General features: G+C 49.9%; 6 protein-coding genes across 6 annotated transcripts; 3 read left to right on the plus strand and 3 right to left on the minus strand.

The window, feature by feature from the left end:
- Positions 1-69: 69 nt before the first annotated feature.
- Positions 70-2,210, minus strand: BO79DRAFT_265585 (fungal specific transcription factor domain-containing protein; the record flags this gene model as incomplete). Its single annotated transcript, XM_025686891.1, has 6 exons — positions 70-711; positions 778-838; positions 894-1,032; positions 1,080-1,140; positions 1,191-1,992; positions 2,044-2,210. The coding sequence occupies 6 exons, from the start codon at positions 2,208-2,210 to the stop codon at positions 70-72; spliced, it is 1,872 nt and encodes a 623-aa protein (XP_025539880.1).
- A 1,023-nt stretch (positions 2,211-3,233) lies between these two features.
- Positions 3,234-3,943, plus strand: BO79DRAFT_217752 (uncharacterized protein; the record flags this gene model as incomplete). The annotated part of the gene is made up of 2 exons (XM_025683379.1): positions 3,234-3,680; positions 3,743-3,943. The coding sequence occupies 2 exons, from the start codon at positions 3,234-3,236 to the stop codon at positions 3,941-3,943; spliced, it is 648 nt and encodes a 215-aa protein (XP_025539881.1).
- A 1,612-nt stretch (positions 3,944-5,555) lies between these two features.
- On the plus strand, positions 5,556-6,599 carry BO79DRAFT_265590 (glycoside hydrolase family 12 protein). Its single transcript, XM_025686892.1, has 3 exons — positions 5,556-6,015; positions 6,064-6,296; positions 6,363-6,599. The coding sequence occupies exons 1-3, from the start codon at positions 5,609-5,611 to the stop codon at positions 6,440-6,442; spliced, it is 720 nt and encodes a 239-aa protein (XP_025539882.1). The 5' UTR covers positions 5,556-5,608; the 3' UTR covers positions 6,443-6,599.
- A 766-nt stretch (positions 6,600-7,365) lies between these two features.
- BO79DRAFT_194904 (ABC-F family ATP-binding cassette domain-containing protein) lies at positions 7,366-10,296 on the minus strand. Its single transcript, XM_025681087.1, has 5 exons — positions 9,938-10,296; positions 9,693-9,867; positions 9,427-9,624; positions 9,190-9,382; positions 7,366-9,120 (listed from the first exon to the last, which is right to left on the minus strand). The coding sequence occupies exons 1-5, from the start codon at positions 10,010-10,012 to the stop codon at positions 7,575-7,577; spliced, it is 2,187 nt and encodes a 728-aa protein (XP_025539883.1). The 5' UTR covers positions 10,013-10,296; the 3' UTR covers positions 7,366-7,574.
- A 510-nt stretch (positions 10,297-10,806) lies between these two features.
- On the plus strand, positions 10,807-13,052 carry BO79DRAFT_173168 (alpha/beta-hydrolase). Its single transcript, XM_025679667.1, has 4 exons — positions 10,807-11,191; positions 11,263-11,495; positions 11,565-12,214; positions 12,311-13,052. Exons 1-4 carry the CDS (start codon positions 10,974-10,976, stop codon positions 12,938-12,940), a joined length of 1,731 nt encoding a protein of 576 aa, XP_025539884.1. The 5' UTR covers positions 10,807-10,973; the 3' UTR covers positions 12,941-13,052.
- On the minus strand, positions 13,004-14,982 carry BO79DRAFT_209089 (sugar porter family MFS transporter). Its single transcript, XM_025682530.1, has 4 exons — positions 14,841-14,982; positions 14,681-14,788; positions 14,090-14,630; positions 13,004-14,040 (listed from the first exon to the last, which is right to left on the minus strand). The coding sequence occupies exons 1-4, from the start codon at positions 14,938-14,940 to the stop codon at positions 13,182-13,184; spliced, it is 1,608 nt and encodes a 535-aa protein (XP_025539885.1). The 5' UTR covers positions 14,941-14,982; the 3' UTR covers positions 13,004-13,181.
- Between the last annotated feature and the right edge of the window lie 1,008 nt (positions 14,983-15,990).

A 15,990-nucleotide genomic window follows, 5' to 3' on the forward strand; every position in this document is an offset into this window, starting at 1 on the left:
ACTGAATCAAGAACTAATTACCCTCCTCACTACCCCCTTATATAAACATTCCTTTAGTATCAGTAACTGCTATCCACCAGAACAATACCCCTCTAATCTCCCCACCACAACCCCTACAATCCTCTCCAACCTCCGCGCAACCCCAAACTTCCTCCCAAAAACCCTCAACAGCTCTGCGACCAGCCCCAAATCCTCCACCACTTTACTCTCCCTAACCACAACCCCCAACTCATCCGGCCTCGCTAGCGTAGCATACATCAGCGCCACCGCGCTCTGGAATACCCCTAGCAGATTTAGCCAGTTATACGCGAACCGGCCCTGCCGATGCAAATTCATCGCCTGCCGGATCGCCATGGCAGCGGCTGTCGCTAACACCTTCACTTTCTGTTCGTCTAGAGAGGGGAATAGAGGAGAGGGTCGGTAAAGCATTGTCATGTGCGTGTAGTAGTTCAGATCGAACCAAGCGCTGGTTAGGTGTGGGATTGGCGATGGGGTTGGTGGAAGAGGAAAGGGCATGGTGCGCCGCCACTGGAGGAGCTTTTTGTGTAGGGTTTGGAGGGTATTATTCCGGTCTCGATTGGGTGTGTTGGTTGGGGAGTGCAGGGCGGTAGTGATTTCGCTGGCGATGCGGCGGAGGGAGAGGATGTGGAGGGGTATGGAGAGGTCGGTTGTGTGGGTTGGGTCGTCTGTTGTGGTGGTGTCGGTGAAGGGCTGTAGATTGTTGGTTAGTTTAAAATGGAGACTGAATTTGGGGTGCGGTGGAGAAGTGGGAGTTACTTCGATGTCAATGTCGTTGTCGTGGATGGCGAAAGGGCGGCCTAGGGCTATGGATACTACTCTGTTATTCTTCATTAGTGGATATGGGACAAGGTGTGGGGATAGGGGAGGGATACCTATCCATCATGTATAGAGAGAAGAATATCCGCTTGCGATACTCGACTACGTCGGATGGAAGATTGGCGTAGCTTGAAGAGCTGTGTAGACCTATACCGATGGCCATGCGGGCGGCAACCCCGACGAGGAAGAATGTATCTTGAATTCGTTTAGTATGATATAGAACAGGTTGAGGGTGAACGTACTTGGACCGACTTGGTTGAAGAAGGAGTATGAGACTTGCAGCATCATAACTTCTAGCGCAGCCTGACTGGTCAATAAATCGACTTTGTCACTGGAGGAGGAACATGACATACCATATCGCCCAAGCCAAGCGCGTCCTCGAAGTATACCATCGCCTTGTTGTAGTACAGTACAGACTCCGACTCGTCTCCCAATGTCACTGAGCAGTGTGTTGTCGACCCGATGGCTAGAACCATCCAGATGCGGAACATCCACAGCGCGGACCCTGCTAGATTGTCCTGTGGGTTGTTGTATACTCGCCATATGACGGATGCGAACTCGGTTTGACGGATGATAGGGTACAGAGTGTGGGAATGTGCAAAGTAAAACTCCATTAGGTATTCGATATGTGCCCTTTCTGGGAACTGCAGATCAGCTAGCGTTGTCTCGTCTTCCATGACGTGTGACAGAGGGAGTTGGTTGAATAGGCATGGCGATGAGAAGGAGTTGTTCAATTCCCAGAGCGAAGTTGACGCATCGAGTAGAGGATCTGAGAGAGGTCCATCGTATTGCTCTGTAGACTCATCAGGAGTATCGTCGAATATAAACTCGGCTTTGTCGGGGGATAGCCGTCGTAAGACTGCCTGGGTCAGCTTGGCGAAGGATAGTCCCGATGAGGAACCAAGATGTCGTTCTGCTGCAGCTTCTAGGGACAGTCGCTTGAGCTCATCGACCAGAAAGTCCGATCGGCTGTGAGATGGAGGAGTCGCAAAGGGGAAGGTGTCACTGATGTCTGTATCCGGGGGTGTCGCGAAGTTGATTATTGGCTGGTCGAAGTCATGGTCGGGTTGGAGGTTAGAATATGGTGATGATACTAAGGCCGCGGAAAGTTGTTTTTCTAGCTCCTTAACGCGAGTCTCCAGTCCTTGTACGTATCTTCAACCCTACAATCAGCGGACGAACTCGGATTACTGTTAGCGGACTTACGTGATTGGATACGTGCCGACTTGTCGATCATCATCGAGAAAACTGCATTCTACCTGGGCATGGATACAGGTCTCACATTGTGGAAGCGTACGGTCGCAGCGCTTCTTCCGTCGGTGGCAGCGACGGCAGGAAGTGCTTGCACGGGCTGTACTCGAGGACGAAGGCATTTTGGATGGATGGAGAGGGGAAAGAGGGGAGGCCGATGCCTTCACCCTCTTATCTGGACTTCTCCGCATTTCTTATCAAGCAGCGGCCGCGATATGGGGTTGACGATGCATGATTGGCGTTGAGGTGCAGTAGTGCCGTGTGGATTGATAAGACGCTAGTGCGTAACGCTGAATCGTCCGATTACAGGATGGCATTGGGGATCTTTGCATTTGGCAATGGGCTGGGAGCACAAGCAGTACCCGATACTTACTTGCCGAGCCTGGTGGATGAACGGCTTGATTATCAATCTTGGGATGGTCCCAGAAACCGAGTATAACAACATGCCATTTTTGCAAGACATCCATGATTGTATAATACTAACACACTTATAAAGGTCTATAGCCAATCAAGATCACTACTGTCCTTGATGTAAATGTTACGTTTACGCTTGCCCAATAACTGTGACTTATGAAATTTAAGATTGAGTAGAATTCCAGTGCTCAATACAGTCATTGAACAGAGCCCACTTCATGTGAGCTAGTTCAAGTAGGAAGGACGTGGGTATGGGTGGGCAGCCTTTCTACCGACTGTACTAGCCATATGGTCCTAGTCTGCGGCGTTATTCTCTCCCGGTTACACATGACCGCACTGTAACCCTAACAGTGATTTAGCATATGGCCAGGCTCATATATGCACCTCTATTATTCCTAGTCGAATAATCCGGCCTTACCATAACACTATATATATGCAGAACACACGATTAGATCCCAGATTGTATCGATATACGAGGTGTTATGCGTGATGCATACGTCCCGATATGGGAAGCCTAGGCAATATCGATTATAGACGATCACAGCTTTCCAGTCCGTCCAGTTGTTGCCGTAGATATATCATAGTAGCACAAATGCAGTGTATCTTATGCACAAGCTACATGCGACCCTGTTCATAATCTAGTCATATATAATAGTCAAGGCGGAGCCACCATATTCTTAGTCTTGTCTTATGCCACCCAGCCTGGGCCCACTTGCTACTCATATATCGAAATGAAACTGATACTCACAATCTCAACGTTTCTTAGCCTCGTCTCACCTCTCTTCGGTCAGCCCACTTCTGATGTCAATGTAGACTATGTCACTACCAGCATCACTTCATCCCCAAGCATTGCTGCTACCGTACCTGCACAACCCTCTGCACCCCCGCCCGGCATTCCCAATCCAGAGAGTGGCGTTGGTAACCTCATCTCACTCCTCCAGCGTCTCAGTGAGCAAGCTATTGTTCTTCAAAAGACCCTCTCTACAGTCGAATTAGACAAGAATAGCATCACTTCGATCCGCGCCCAGACCCGAGCCATTACCGCCACAGGCGACGCCTCAATAGCCCAAGCGCTCGCCTTGGATTACCTGAACACGCTTGACAGCACAAGGGTGACTCTCAGCACCGTCGCATTAAAGCCGATTTTCGGTCACTTATTGACAATTATCAAAAATAAGGTGAGTAAGCCTCGGATGAATGCATGCAAGTTGATGATAGACTAAATCATGACAACTGGTAGAAAATCCTGCTTTGTGAAATACAATACTGCAAAGAGATGCACGACTGGATAGGAGTGGTGCGAGTTAGCGCACTTAGACTGTGTGTCGCTGTCACTGGAATAGTCAAAATTTCGGAAGGGCTTTTGGTTGAGGAGGCTTGGGCCAGTGTGGACCGTCGGTTTCCGGCAGTCTTGGTGGAGTTTCACGGGCCATTTGCTTGAAGGAGGGCATGTGGACGTTATTTAGAAGCTTGGGATTACTAACGGATAAATGTCACAGCATGAATATGAGCTAAAGTGGGCTGCTTAGACTGGCCAAGCCGGCGAATCCATTGTCGCCATAACCATTTAGCCAAAAGTCCCGAACAAGCTATGGATTCGATGTTCTTTCCAAGCTCCTCCCCACCCACAGCGTGTCTTGGCCAATATGGTAGCCCTAGTAGCCCTATCCTCACCTCAAACCACCTTATCACGAATCTTGAGCACAGATACCCCCAAAAATCCAATCCAATAGTCCTGGACCTTTGCTACTAACGCCATATGATCCATGACAGACTCCCCTTCCTTCCCAGCAGATCGCCTGTCCATCCCAGAAACAACAGTATGCTAGGAAAAAGGGATAGACCAACAGACCTCAGCCCCATCGGCCCCCATCATAGCCCCAACAGGCCCATGTCCTCATACCTATTTATAGACCTACTACTAAGCCCAAGACAACATTACCTCCTTCTCCTCCATGTTCGTTCCATTGAGAGCTGGCAGCATCATGCAAATATTATTCGTTCGGCCCCCTCCCAACCCCCGCGCGAAATCTCCTATTTTATATTAGTGAGTATTCAATATCATGCATCCTTTTGATTGTAGGTATCCAAATCAAGGCATTACGGCAGTTTACAAGCTAATCAGAATATCGGATGAGCCGAGTTGCAGTAGTTGAGATGGTGGGTAAAATCGGGGGTTTAGTAGATAGGCAGTGGAGGGCGATACGGAAAGGGTCTAGGCAATTGCTTTCTTTTGGCTAGCTGGTGAGTTACACTGAGATTAATTATAAGCAAATTACTCGCTCGAAATCATAATTATGAATAATGGACAATGACAGGCATCCAAAACCTGCACGCAGGAGATTCTGGAGGCAGGAGGAAACTTGATTAAAAAAAAGTTATGTTTGAATAAGGATTTGTAGGCAAGAAGGAACTGGGAGAAAGAAAGTATCACAGATAAAACAAGACATTGGATAAGAGGAGAAGGGCCCATCAGAGAACTGCGTTTAAACAAAAACCCGGAGGTACTATATGGAAGAAAGTACCATAATCCCCAATCGATATGGTGCCATGGCCCCTAGAGACTTTAACCTAGTCGTAAGATAAACCAGATGAGTTATATTTTCAGTGAATTAGACATTACTCCAAGCTCTGTTGATATTCTCCGATAAATTACCGATCATCAACCTGTTCTTCTGTACATCCGATAGGTCATGTTCATAATGGATATCGTCAGCACAGGCAGGACCCTTTAATTTATTCCTGGAGATCCCGTTCTCCACAATGCTTGGTTGCTGACTGCCACAGACCATCGCTAACTTGAAGCGGAAAGTGCTCCGAAGCAGGGTCTCATTTTGAAACGGAGGATGTACATGTCAATGTTGCAGGTTGGCGTTAATGACGGCGCACCCGCTATAGCTATTTGGCTTACTCCTTGGTGAATGCCGCATTGGACACGGAAAGTCGGACAAGGTCAGTGTCAATAGTAAGCATCATTGACCAGATCCGATCTATTTAAACTGCGTCGTCTGCCGCCCCGTCCGTGTTCGTGTCTTATTCCAAACAACCAACCTCTTCCCCTCTTCGAAAACTTCTCACCTACCGTTTCTCTGCTCTATTGCCCAACATGAAGCTCGCTGTGACACTTTCCATGCTTGCGGCCACCGCCATGGGCCAGACGATGTGCTCTCAGTATGACAGTGCCTCGAGCCCCCCATACTCGGTGAACCAGAACCTCTGGGGAGAATACCAGGGCACTGGCAGCCAGTGTGTCTACGTCGACAAGCTTAGCAGCAGTGGTGCCTCATGGCATACCAAATGGACCTGGAGTGGTGGCGAGGGAACAGTGAAAAGCTACTCTAACTCCGGCCTTACGTTTGACAAGAAGCTAGTCAGCGAGGTGTCAAGCATTCCCACCTCGGTGCAATGGAGCCAGGACGACACTAATGTCCAAGCCGATGTCTCATATGATTTGTTCACCGCGGCGAATGCGGATCATGCCACTTCCAGCGGTGACTATGAGCTTATGATTTGGTATGTGACGTCGCGAGCAAGATAGATGGAGGAGGCTAACGTCACCAGGCTTGCCCGCTACGGCTCAGTCCAGCCTATTGGCAAGCAGATTGCCACGGCCACTGTGGGAGGCAAGTCCTGGGAGGTGTGGTATGGTACCAGCGTCCAGGCCGGTGCGGAGCAGAAGACATATAGCTTCGTGGCAGGATCTTCTATCAACTCGTACAGTGGGGACATCAAGGACTTCTTCAACTATCTCACCCAGAACCAAGGCTTCCCGGCTAGCTCTCAGCATTTGATCAGTGAGTTTTCCCGATTCTACTACCGAGCGCCGCAGTGAAACGGTCACTAACAAAAATGATCACTAGCTCTGCAATTTGGAACTGAGCCGTTCACCGGTGGCCCGGCAACCTTCACGGTTGACAACTGGACCGCTAGTGTCAACTAAGCCTCTATGAGAAGGCTTTAGGCGCAGCCTGGGTAAATTGACCCCATCCCGGGAAATAATAGCTTGGTTCTTCGTTCTAGAATGTCGGTCGTGTAAGAGCTAGACAATCCACCAGTCTTATTGGAAACACCCATTCAAGATCGGTACTCCTTTTCAGCCGGGAAAGGCGCAGCTAGTGTATATCGAATCCAATCAAACCTATTTGGTGTTGCTTAATTTCTGAGCCAGTTCTTTCCTTGAAAGGCAATCAACCCGTAGGGCGATGATCATTAACAGATCCGAGACGTGCTAGGTTAAATTGCTAACCGATCCCGCTCAATTAGCTAGCGCATCCGGCAGATTCAATCTTGACAGTGGGCCAGGCAATTCCTGAACCCCGTAGGAGGAACAGACCCCTGTCTAAATAGTATAAGCCGAAACCTGCCCCGGACCATTCAGGCGCCCTAAGCTAAGATTGCTCTTCGCAGTCCCCGGCGGTAAACTCTCTGAAGAGGTAGCATCGCTTGCCGATGTCTGGTTTGGGGACCAAAACGTCCGGTTTGGGAAGTCGATTTTCTGCACTGGACAGGGCTCGCAACACTGAATTGATTAATTCCACGGTTTGTGGCTTTCCACGGGTGACCATTTTCCGCGGCTTATGGCTCTCCGCGGCGTGTGGTCTGAACTTCTGCACTTCGTAATGGGTACGGATGAGACCATGCTAGGATCATCGGCATATAATCCAATATATGAGAGCCGAGATGGCCAGGGCTTAAATTAGATGGACGTCACTAGACAGGGGTATCTAGGACATCCGATTCTTAGTTGTAGGCTACCTTTAACTACTATTCTCGGTAACGGCAATTGTTTGCCCTATATGTCAAGGTATTTTGACCGTGCTCTATCCTCGGCGGAATTCAAAAAGATGGCATTGGCTGTGAAGTGGAAGACTTGCTTCCATAGTCACTAGTTGCTTTTGCACCAGCTGTCACGAAAGATCGGCGGTAGGCAGCCCCCAAACAACATGGTATATTGGACAGTGACCAAAGCTTCTGAATTTGCTATGAGTTTCATCTGTCCAGATACTGCCGAATAATATCAGGCTAAATTCTTCTACCCTGATAGCCTCTTCACCGCACATGCTATTTTGGTACTAGTGTATCAACTTCCTCACACGTCTTTCCATCAGTTCCTCAAACTCATCAACACCACGTCCCAGAACACTCAACTCCCCGCCACGTACCATATACATGACTCTCCTCCTATTCTCTAATTCATCCACAGTATTATCCTCTTCATCCTCCGACTGCCCTTCATCTATACCCCCCTCCACAGCCCCCCTCATAAACCATCTATCATGACTAACAGCAACAACCGCCCCATCCCACTCATTAAGCGCCCGTCTCAAAGCCGTAACAGTCTCATAGTCCAAGTGGGTTGTGACCTCATCCAAAACAAGGCAATGAGGACGACGCCAGAACAACCGTGCCAGTGCACAGCGAACCAGCTGTCCGCCCGACAGCTTGCGAATAGGTACATCTGAGGCTAGACGCCCAGGCAGCCCCAGCTGACTTAGGAGGCCGCGGATCTCACCCTCTGTCAATTCCCCATTAACATCCTGGGTCAATAGTGCTAGCGATGTGAGTGTTTCATCTTGCGCACCAAGGGCTTGCAGACCCTCCACTCCATGCTGGGAGTAATATCCCAGGCGTAGGCGAGGGTGTGTATTCCTGGTTCCTTGTGTCGGATTTGTTTCTCCCACTAATGTTTGAATAAGTGTTGACTTGCCCGCCCCGTTCAACCCCAGTATACCAATGCGGTCGCCCATACCGACCGAGAGGTCGACATCTCGGATGACGATCGGAGACGTAGCGGCGTAACGAAAGCTAACTTTTTCGAGGGTTATTAGCGATCCTGGGAATCGTAGATCAGGCGGCTCCGGTAAATTTATAATAACCGGTCGTTCTTCCGGGGGTATGTCGATCTCCTCTCGAGCTGTAAAGTGGTAGCCAACTAGGTCGCGATTCAACTTAAATCTACCGCCCCTAGCACCGACTTCCATGCCCCACCGGTTATCCAGTTTCTTCTGACGTGACTTTGCTTGTCGAATCTTGTTCTGATCGTCGTTTGCCTTGCCCGCTTTGAGATTGGCTGCAATCGTCTTCTCAATGTGGGCTTTTTGCTTATCCTGTGCTTCCTTCATCGTCGTGAGATATTTTCGTCGTTCGGATTGCGATATCTCGTATGTGGGCAGATCTCCGTGGAAGTACGTGAGCTGCTTGTCTTTGAGAATGATCAGATCCGTGCAGAGGCTGATGAAGTCACGATCGTGGGAGACGATAATCATGGTAGGTGGCTTGCGGTTATCCCCCATTGAGATGAGGTATCGTTGCAGCCAGATAATACCTAGCATGTCGAGGAAGTTTGTAGGTTCGTCAAGGATCAGTATATCGGCGTCCTGTAATAGGGTACCTGCAAGAGCTGCTCGCATGTGCCAACCGCCCGACAAGTCGGAGATAGGCTTTGCCATCATTGCAGATGAGAATCCTAACCCGGTCATGATACTCCGCGCCCTAGTCTCTATTTCTACAACAAGAGCTGGTTCGATTTGTGCTTGAAGCTGCGAGAGCAAGTCCACTGCATCTTGAGTCTCTTGCTGGAGGGTGTCGGCCGAGATGTCTTCGCTGGGTTGTTCTAGCCTAAGTAAATTGTCAGTTCGGAAGGGCTAGCGCTGATCAAGGTCGATGTCTAACGGATCGTTCACGCACATTGTCTTCGATTCAGCAACAACTTTCTCAAAGGCCACAAGCGCTTTCCTGGCTTGCATGCCTCGCATACCACTTCGTAGTCGAGCATCTTTATCCAATATAAAAAGGCGCTTTTGGAGGCGCTCGTGTTTCAGCGACCGAAGTGCTCTAACTGGAGCATAAGGATCTGAGGTATCGATTCCCTGAGACAGGGCTAATTTGTTAGCTAGCACACAGTCTCTTGAGGCATAAACATACTCGATATCTCTTGTTCAATGGTAGTTCTAGACGTGGCCCTCTCTATCACAGTCTGTAGCACATTAAGATCTGTATTATCCCTACCCTCTTGCTTAGGATCCTTGGCCCCATCCGTCAGTCTGGTTTGCTGAAGTATAGCAATTTTTGTGTTCTCTGGTATTCCAGGAATGAGCTTCTCTGCTATACTTCTCAGCAGAGCTGTTTTCACATCGCGTAGATTGGTCAGCCATCAACTAGAATTGGCGTGTCTGGCAGGTCTGTCTCACTTGACTTTCCGGTCCCATTCCGACCGACGAGAGCATATCGCCGACCTTCCTTTAATGATAATTCCGCGTTGGATAAAATCTCGAGGCCGTCTTTAGATCTCGCTTTTGACTTCCCCTTCGTGGCCGACTTCTTCTCCCCAGATGTAACGAGAATTTGTAGTCCTTTTATGTCGAGCTGGAGACATGGACATAGTCAGCATATGAGGCCTATTGAGTAGCTCATTGCTGCAACCGAGTGCTCTTACCTCGCGATAGTTAGGAGAGTCGATATGGAATCGAGTTTGCTGGGAGGTACATTGAATTGTTGCAGCTGATTCCATTGTGCCGGGTAACAGACTGCGCCATAGATTAGCAATGTATGTGGGCTGTGACAAGCGTGCAGTGCCAGCGAACTTTTCTGCAGCAGACTGAGTGACTTGATAGATAATGATGATAGTTGGATAAGCTAATTTGCCGTCCAGGTAGCTTTGAAGATTCAGATAGCGTGATTAAAAACAGATCGTCCTTATGGTGCGGTTACATACCAGGCATAAATGATCCTTTCAGGTCGGGGTCCCGAAAGGGTAAAGCTATGTGCTGATCTGAATGAGAGGGACGGCTAGTAGGCTAGCGCGCAGATAGGAGCTAACTTAATGGTCGAAATTTGCTTTTCGGGGTCCTGCAGGGGATCATGGTGCTATGTTTTCTTCTCTATGGTGAAGGCACCAGTGTTTTCAAGACGGCGAGGGCTGGGTCCATGTCGGGGTCCCAAAAAGGAAAGTTAGTCAAATTGTCGCCACTCGGGACGCCGCCGACTGTATCCACTATCTTGCTAATTGGCGTTTCTGTGAATGATAAGCAACCAACCACTGTTTTAGATTGGCAGGAAGTACCAAAAGTAGTCATTTATGTTGACTCATCGGTTGCTCTTGGCATGGCGCCAATGAAAGTGTCCTGGAACATGGATCCAATAAGCGGAGATTGAGTCCAAGACAAGCGGGGAGTTTACCGTAGCCCAGAAAAGATTAACTTTCGCCGTTCCCCACCTTCTTTGATGGTTAGGTGATGATTAAACCTGAAATAGCATTGAAGATAGGGCTGTGGGAGTCCAGGACAGTATCCGCCTTCTTGTGGACACATACCTAAAGGGATAAATGTTGCTGTCATTACCTATTATATATCATATCATGCCCGTCCACCATTAGAAAACAAGCCTCATTGAAGAGTTGCCTCTCCTTAAAAGTCTCAAAAAAAGGACTACTAGCTTTTCCCCTGCCACCTCCAAATAACCACAACACCACCATGAATAAACCACCACCCCCCAACCAAGCCCCCATCATAAACCTACCAACCACAACCAACCAAACCTACATCCAAACCATCATCGGCAAGCCCTCTCCACTCTCCCCAAACATCGACAACTTCCTCGGCATCCCATACGGAGAAATAACCCATCGATGGAAGCACGCCGAACTCCGCACCCACCTCCCATCCGATGTGTTCTATGCAACAACAAACGGGTATTTTACAATATCCCATACATCCAACCTAACATTCTCAACACATTGACAAACTAATCCGCTAATATTAGACCCAAATGCCCCCAACCACCCGGCGGCGACAACAGCGCCTACTTCCAAGCAGACATTCCCTTCCCCAAACCCATACCGGAATCAGAATTCGACTGTCTGAATCTCAACATCATCCGACCTAGCGCAACGGGTCTATCACATGCCGGGATAGATCCCTTCATCAAATTGCCGGTTCTTGTCTGGATACATGGCGGTGCGGGCGCATTTGGCGCGGGGAGTGATCCTATAATAGGTAGTTAACAACTACTAGAATTCGTTTCTCCCAGGATGGACAGATAACAATTGCTAACATAACATCAAGACCCCACGCGCCTCATCCTCCGCTCAATAGAATCTCGCCGGCCCATGATAGCAATAACCATATCCTACCGCCTTGGCGTGTTCGGATTACTTGGATCAGCTGATATCCTGGATACCCAAGCACCTACAACCGATATCAAAGGCCTCAACTTCGCTACTTATGATCAGAAGATCGCGCTGACGTGGATTTCAACTAACATAGGATATTTTGGTGGTGATGCTGATCAAATTACACTCGGTGGGAACTCATCCGGCTCTCATGATGTGCATGCACATCTACTGGATGCAGATACGCATGGAACCCCGCTGTTCCGGAGAGTCATTATGCACTCTGGTGCCAGGGGGACGGTGTCGCCGGGTAGTTTGGCAGATGCGGAGGTGGGGTGGAGGAAGTTGTGTGGGTATTGGGGGGTTAATGAGGAGATGGGGGGCTTGCAGAGGGTGGAAAGGATGAGGAGGATCCCGGCGAGAGAGTTGTTGGAGGGTGCTCTGGTGAATGGGGTTTGTGTGATGCCGCCGGTTGTTGATGGGGTGGGGATGGGGTGGGAGGTGGTTAGGTTACCTGAGGTTGAGGGTGGTGCTAAGTTCAGGGATGGTGGATGTGGGCGGCGTTATCCTGTTGAGGTTATGATTGGGGCGTGTGAGGCTGAGGTTAGTGTGTTGGACTCTACTACTCACCTTCCTTTATTTCTTCAGCTATGGGGTGCGATTCCTTCCTTGCTAACGCTGTTACTGTCCGGTGTATAGTCGGCTGGTCACTTCCAAGAAAGCAACATCACCTTCTCATCCCTCGAAGAAACATTCACGAAAAGCTATCCCACTCCTGAAGCAGCCACACCGATTCTCCAACTCTACGGTCTAGTTGAAGGCGCATCACAGCGAAGCTTACTCTCCGGCCTCGAACGATTTCGCTCGGACGCTGTCTTTCACTTACCCATCCATCGTACGATAGATGCGTTAAGGACCCAGCGCCACAATGTATATGGCGATGCAGACAGTATCCAAAACTTCCATATTGAGTTCGGGAACCCATTTCCTGGACCGAAGATGGGATGTGCGCACCATGGGGTGGAGTTGATTTATCTCTTTGATGCATTTCATGAGCAGCTTGTTGGGCTGGATGATTTGTCTACTGGGCAGGGTGTGGTGAAGCATAGGGAGTTGGTGAGCAGGGTTCAGGATCATTGGATTGGGTTTATTGTTGGAAGGGCGGTACAGAAGGTTAGTGATAAGGAGGTGTTGGTTTGGGGTGAGGATGGGTATACTAGGGTTGAGATGTTCGATGAGATGTCTAGGTGGGTGGAGAGGAAGAGGCAGCTTGAGGTGCTGGGGAGGGATGTTAAGTCTATGATGAGGGTTTTCTGGGCTTTGGGGTAGATGGTTCTGGAGAAGGTCGGTTGAGAGTATGTACTATGGGTCTTCGGTAGCATAGTAAAAGATTGTGTAGGTATATCGCAGTCCTATATTAATGTCCCATAAATATTGACAGAGCCAAACCCCATCTGGTATATGGTATCTTGTTCAATGAGTAATACAATGTCAATCTGGATATCACCGCCTCAAACAACAACAGCTCTTTATCGAGCAAAGACTCTAATCTAATCCAACTAAGCCCCCCTTACTCGCTGCGCTTCTCCACCTCAGCCTCCGTCCTACCTGCACCAGTCTCCGTGCTCTCACTGTCACCACTAGCAGGCTGATCAGCAGGACCGAATCCGTACTGAATAGCAACCTGCTCGACCTCCTCATCGGTCAAGAATGGCAGCTCCTTGGCCGCACGCACATAGGTCATCTTCTCGAGGTATCCCTTGGCGAAGATCAGATCAATTTCCTCGAGTGATCTACCCTTTGTCTCGGGGTAGAAGATGTAAATGACCGGGATGAAGAGGGCGTTGATGACCGCGAAGAAGAGGTACGTGCCCCATCCGATGTTGCGAATCATAATGGGGGTGACCATGACAATGAGGAAGTTGAAGAGCCAGTTAGTGCAGGTGGAGATGGCGTTCGCCTTGGTACGGGTCTTGATCGGGGAGATTTCAGCCGGGTAGAGCCAAGGGAGCGGGAGCCAGGTAGCGCCGAAGGTGGCAATGAAGGTGAACAAGCCGACGGCGGCACCCTTGGCGGCTTCGGGACCGCCGGGGATCAAGCAGGCGAAGGTAATCACCATGGAAGCACTTTGGCCGAAAGAGCCGACAAGGAAGAGGTTGCGACGGCCGACCTTTTGGATCAGGAACCAGGATGAACAGGCGAAGATGGAGTAGACGATCATATTGACACCACCAAGAATCATGGCCATGAATTCGGTCTGGTGGAGGGATTGCTGCATCAGGACGGGCAGGTAGTAGATGACAGCATTGCAACCACCGATTTGCTGGAAGAATTGAGATGAGCAGCCCAGAAGCATGCGACGGCAGTGCTGGGTCTTGCCGCCGGTGAAGACGGCGGAGAGGGGAGTGGACTTGGTGGCCATGCCGGAACTGGTGAGGTTAGCTTAGGCTATGGATGATTTGAGGGCAGGGGACATACGCTCTGAGAGAGTCCAGAATGATGGTCTTCTGCAGCTGGACCTCGTGGTGGCTGATTTCCTTACCCTGCAAGGCGGCAATGACCCGCTCACCTTCCTCGTAGCGCTCCTGGGTGAACAGCCATCTGGGAGACTCGGGCAGCACCATGAGTCCGAAAATGATAAGAAGACCGAAGAAGATCTGGAAAGCGATGGGGAAACGCCAGGTGAGGTCATCGGGACCATATGAGGCGCCGAAGTCCACCCAGTAGGAGATCAGGGTTCCAATAGCAATGGTACTACCCTCGATACAGATGAGCAGACCACGATTAGAGGTTCTCGAACATTCAGCCTGGTATGTGGGGATGGTGGATGTGTTCATGCCGTTTCCGACACCAGTAATGACACGTCCGACACAGAATTGAGCCAGAGGGACGTGTCCCTTGACAGACGTAACCTGGATGATAACACCGATGATCATGATGGTGGCACCAAGCATGATGGAGTATCTGCGGCCGAGCCAGTCACCGCAGGCGAGGATAAAGACAGCACCGGCGAGACATCCTAGAAGGGTTAGAGTGTGGTTGTGAGACAAAGACAAGGGATGTACCTACCCAATTCATAGATAGCAGTGACCACACCCTGAATGGTGGAGTTGTCTCTCGTAGCCGTGAAAATGTCGTTGAACGGATCGGCGTCAATAATACTGCTCATCACACCCTCTAATCGAGGTTAGCTCAAGGCTAAAAGCGCCAGGCAAAGGGAAAGCCTTACGATCGTAACCAAAGAGCAAGAAACCCAAGGTCGCACAGGAAGTCACAGACCAGATCAGCTTCCGACCGGACAAGCCGGCGAAAGTGGGCACCGAAGACATGGTGAGATGTCTTATTTTTGGCTGGATCAGGACTGATGCAGGTCGCAAGCAACGGTGGGATTGAACGGGAAGCGACGCGACCTCTTTATAGCTAAGGGCTGCACCCCGGAAAAACCGTGAGCTCTGCGGGGTGGAGGTCGGGCTGCATTGCTTGCTTCAACGACCAGGATAATCGGAAAAAGAGCTTTTCGGTCACACCAATCAGCTCATCTCGGCAAGGACAGGGAAGACGAATGAACGGGGAGAAATGAAGGCATCGAGGAAGGTTCAGGGCCGCGTTCCCTCCTTGGCTCCCGGCCAAGGGCTGGGCAGATGAATGCCGAGATCTTGGTTCCAGCCAGGATGGGAGGTTTGGGGGAAGAAGAGGAAGGACAGCCGAAGACATGACGAGGATTCCGACAGACTGTGAAACTGTGAAACTTTTCATTTCTGAATCAGGCTGGTATCCCGAATTCTCGCGGGTTGATGAGGCTGCGACAAGAAATGATACCAAGACAGACCGAGTTGGGTGGAGGGCACCCACCACCCACACTTATGCTCTCGGTAACCCTCACCCACTTGCTGCCTCGCTCTCTCTCTCTGCCTCTCCTCCGCCAACAGCACCTCTACACCTACCATGGAAAAACACTTAGGACACTCACATCGTAGCGAGACTAATTAAACCTATTACTTTCTACCCTCATACTTTCGAAAAATTGGTCATTCAGTCAGCACCACCCCCAATCCTCACGCCACTTGCCAAGCCCACCAGCACCAGCACCAGTCAGAACAAATCCCGCAAGTCGCTGGAAATTGGCCGGAGTTCCATTCCAAACTTTGACCATCGAAATGAAGCAACCCTACCTACCTACTTTAGTAACTTTTTACCACCACCGTCGGGGGGCCAAGTTAAGTTGCACCGCGCAAGCCAAGAAGCCTTGTCGATCTTGCCTATTCCTTACTTTTACGCCCAGCGACGCCGTTGCCGCAACCGTGTGTGTATGTGCGCGTGAAATGTCAACATAGCCGAAGCCAACCTGCATGCTACTAGAGCGATAGTAATCTTCCTTT

This window comes from Aspergillus costaricaensis (genome assembly GCF_003184835.1).
Source record: "Aspergillus costaricaensis CBS 115574 unplaced genomic scaffold BO79scaffold_15, whole genome shotgun sequence".
Classification (NCBI taxonomy): Eukaryota; Fungi; Ascomycota; class Eurotiomycetes; order Eurotiales; family Aspergillaceae; genus Aspergillus; species Aspergillus costaricensis.

What these genes read in the sequence shown, in the direction of transcription:
- BO79DRAFT_265590 (XM_025686892.1), top strand. Translation starts at nt 5,609, where the DNA reads ATGAAGCTCGCTGTGACACTTTCCATGCTTGCGGCCACCGCCATGGGC. An exon ending in GACTATGAGCTTATGATTTG is followed by an intron (nt 6,016 to 6,063) that starts GTATGTGACGTC and finishes TAACGTCACCAG; the next exon opens with GCTTGCCCGCTACGGCTCAG. An exon ending in TAGCTCTCAGCATTTGATCA is followed by an intron (nt 6,297 to 6,362) that starts GTGAGTTTTCCC and finishes AATGATCACTAG; the next exon opens with CTCTGCAATTTGGAACTGAG.
- BO79DRAFT_194904 (XM_025681087.1), bottom strand. Translation starts at nt 10,012, where the DNA reads ATGGAATCAGCTGCAACAATTCAATGTACCTCCCAGCAAACTCGATTC. An exon ending in CATTGAACAAGAGATATCGA is followed by an intron (nt 9,383 to 9,426) that starts GTATGTTTATGC and finishes CTAACAAATTAG; the next exon opens with CCCTGTCTCAGGGAATCGAT. An exon ending in GTTGCTGAATCGAAGACAAT is followed by an intron (nt 9,121 to 9,189) that starts GTGCGTGAACGA and finishes CAATTTACTTAG; the next exon opens with GCTAGAACAACCCAGCGAAG.
- BO79DRAFT_173168 (XM_025679667.1), top strand. Translation starts at nt 10,974, where the DNA reads ATGAATAAACCACCACCCCCCAACCAAGCCCCCATCATAAACCTACCA. An exon ending in GGGGAGTGATCCTATAATAG is followed by an intron (nt 11,496 to 11,564) that starts GTAGTTAACAAC and finishes CATAACATCAAG; the next exon opens with ACCCCACGCGCCTCATCCTC. An exon ending in TTGGGGCGTGTGAGGCTGAG is followed by an intron (nt 12,215 to 12,310) that starts GTTAGTGTGTTG and finishes TCCGGTGTATAG; the next exon opens with TCGGCTGGTCACTTCCAAGA.
- BO79DRAFT_209089 (XM_025682530.1), bottom strand. Translation starts at nt 14,940, where the DNA reads ATGTCTTCGGTGCCCACTTTCGCCGGCTTGTCCGGTCGGAAGCTGATC. An exon ending in CTTGCTCTTTGGTTACGATC is followed by an intron (nt 14,789 to 14,840) that starts GTAAGGCTTTCC and finishes AACCTCGATTAG; the next exon opens with AGGGTGTGATGAGCAGTATT. An exon ending in ATTCTGGACTCTCTCAGAGC is followed by an intron (nt 14,041 to 14,089) that starts GTATGTCCCCTG and finishes TAACCTCACCAG; the next exon opens with TTCCGGCATGGCCACCAAGT.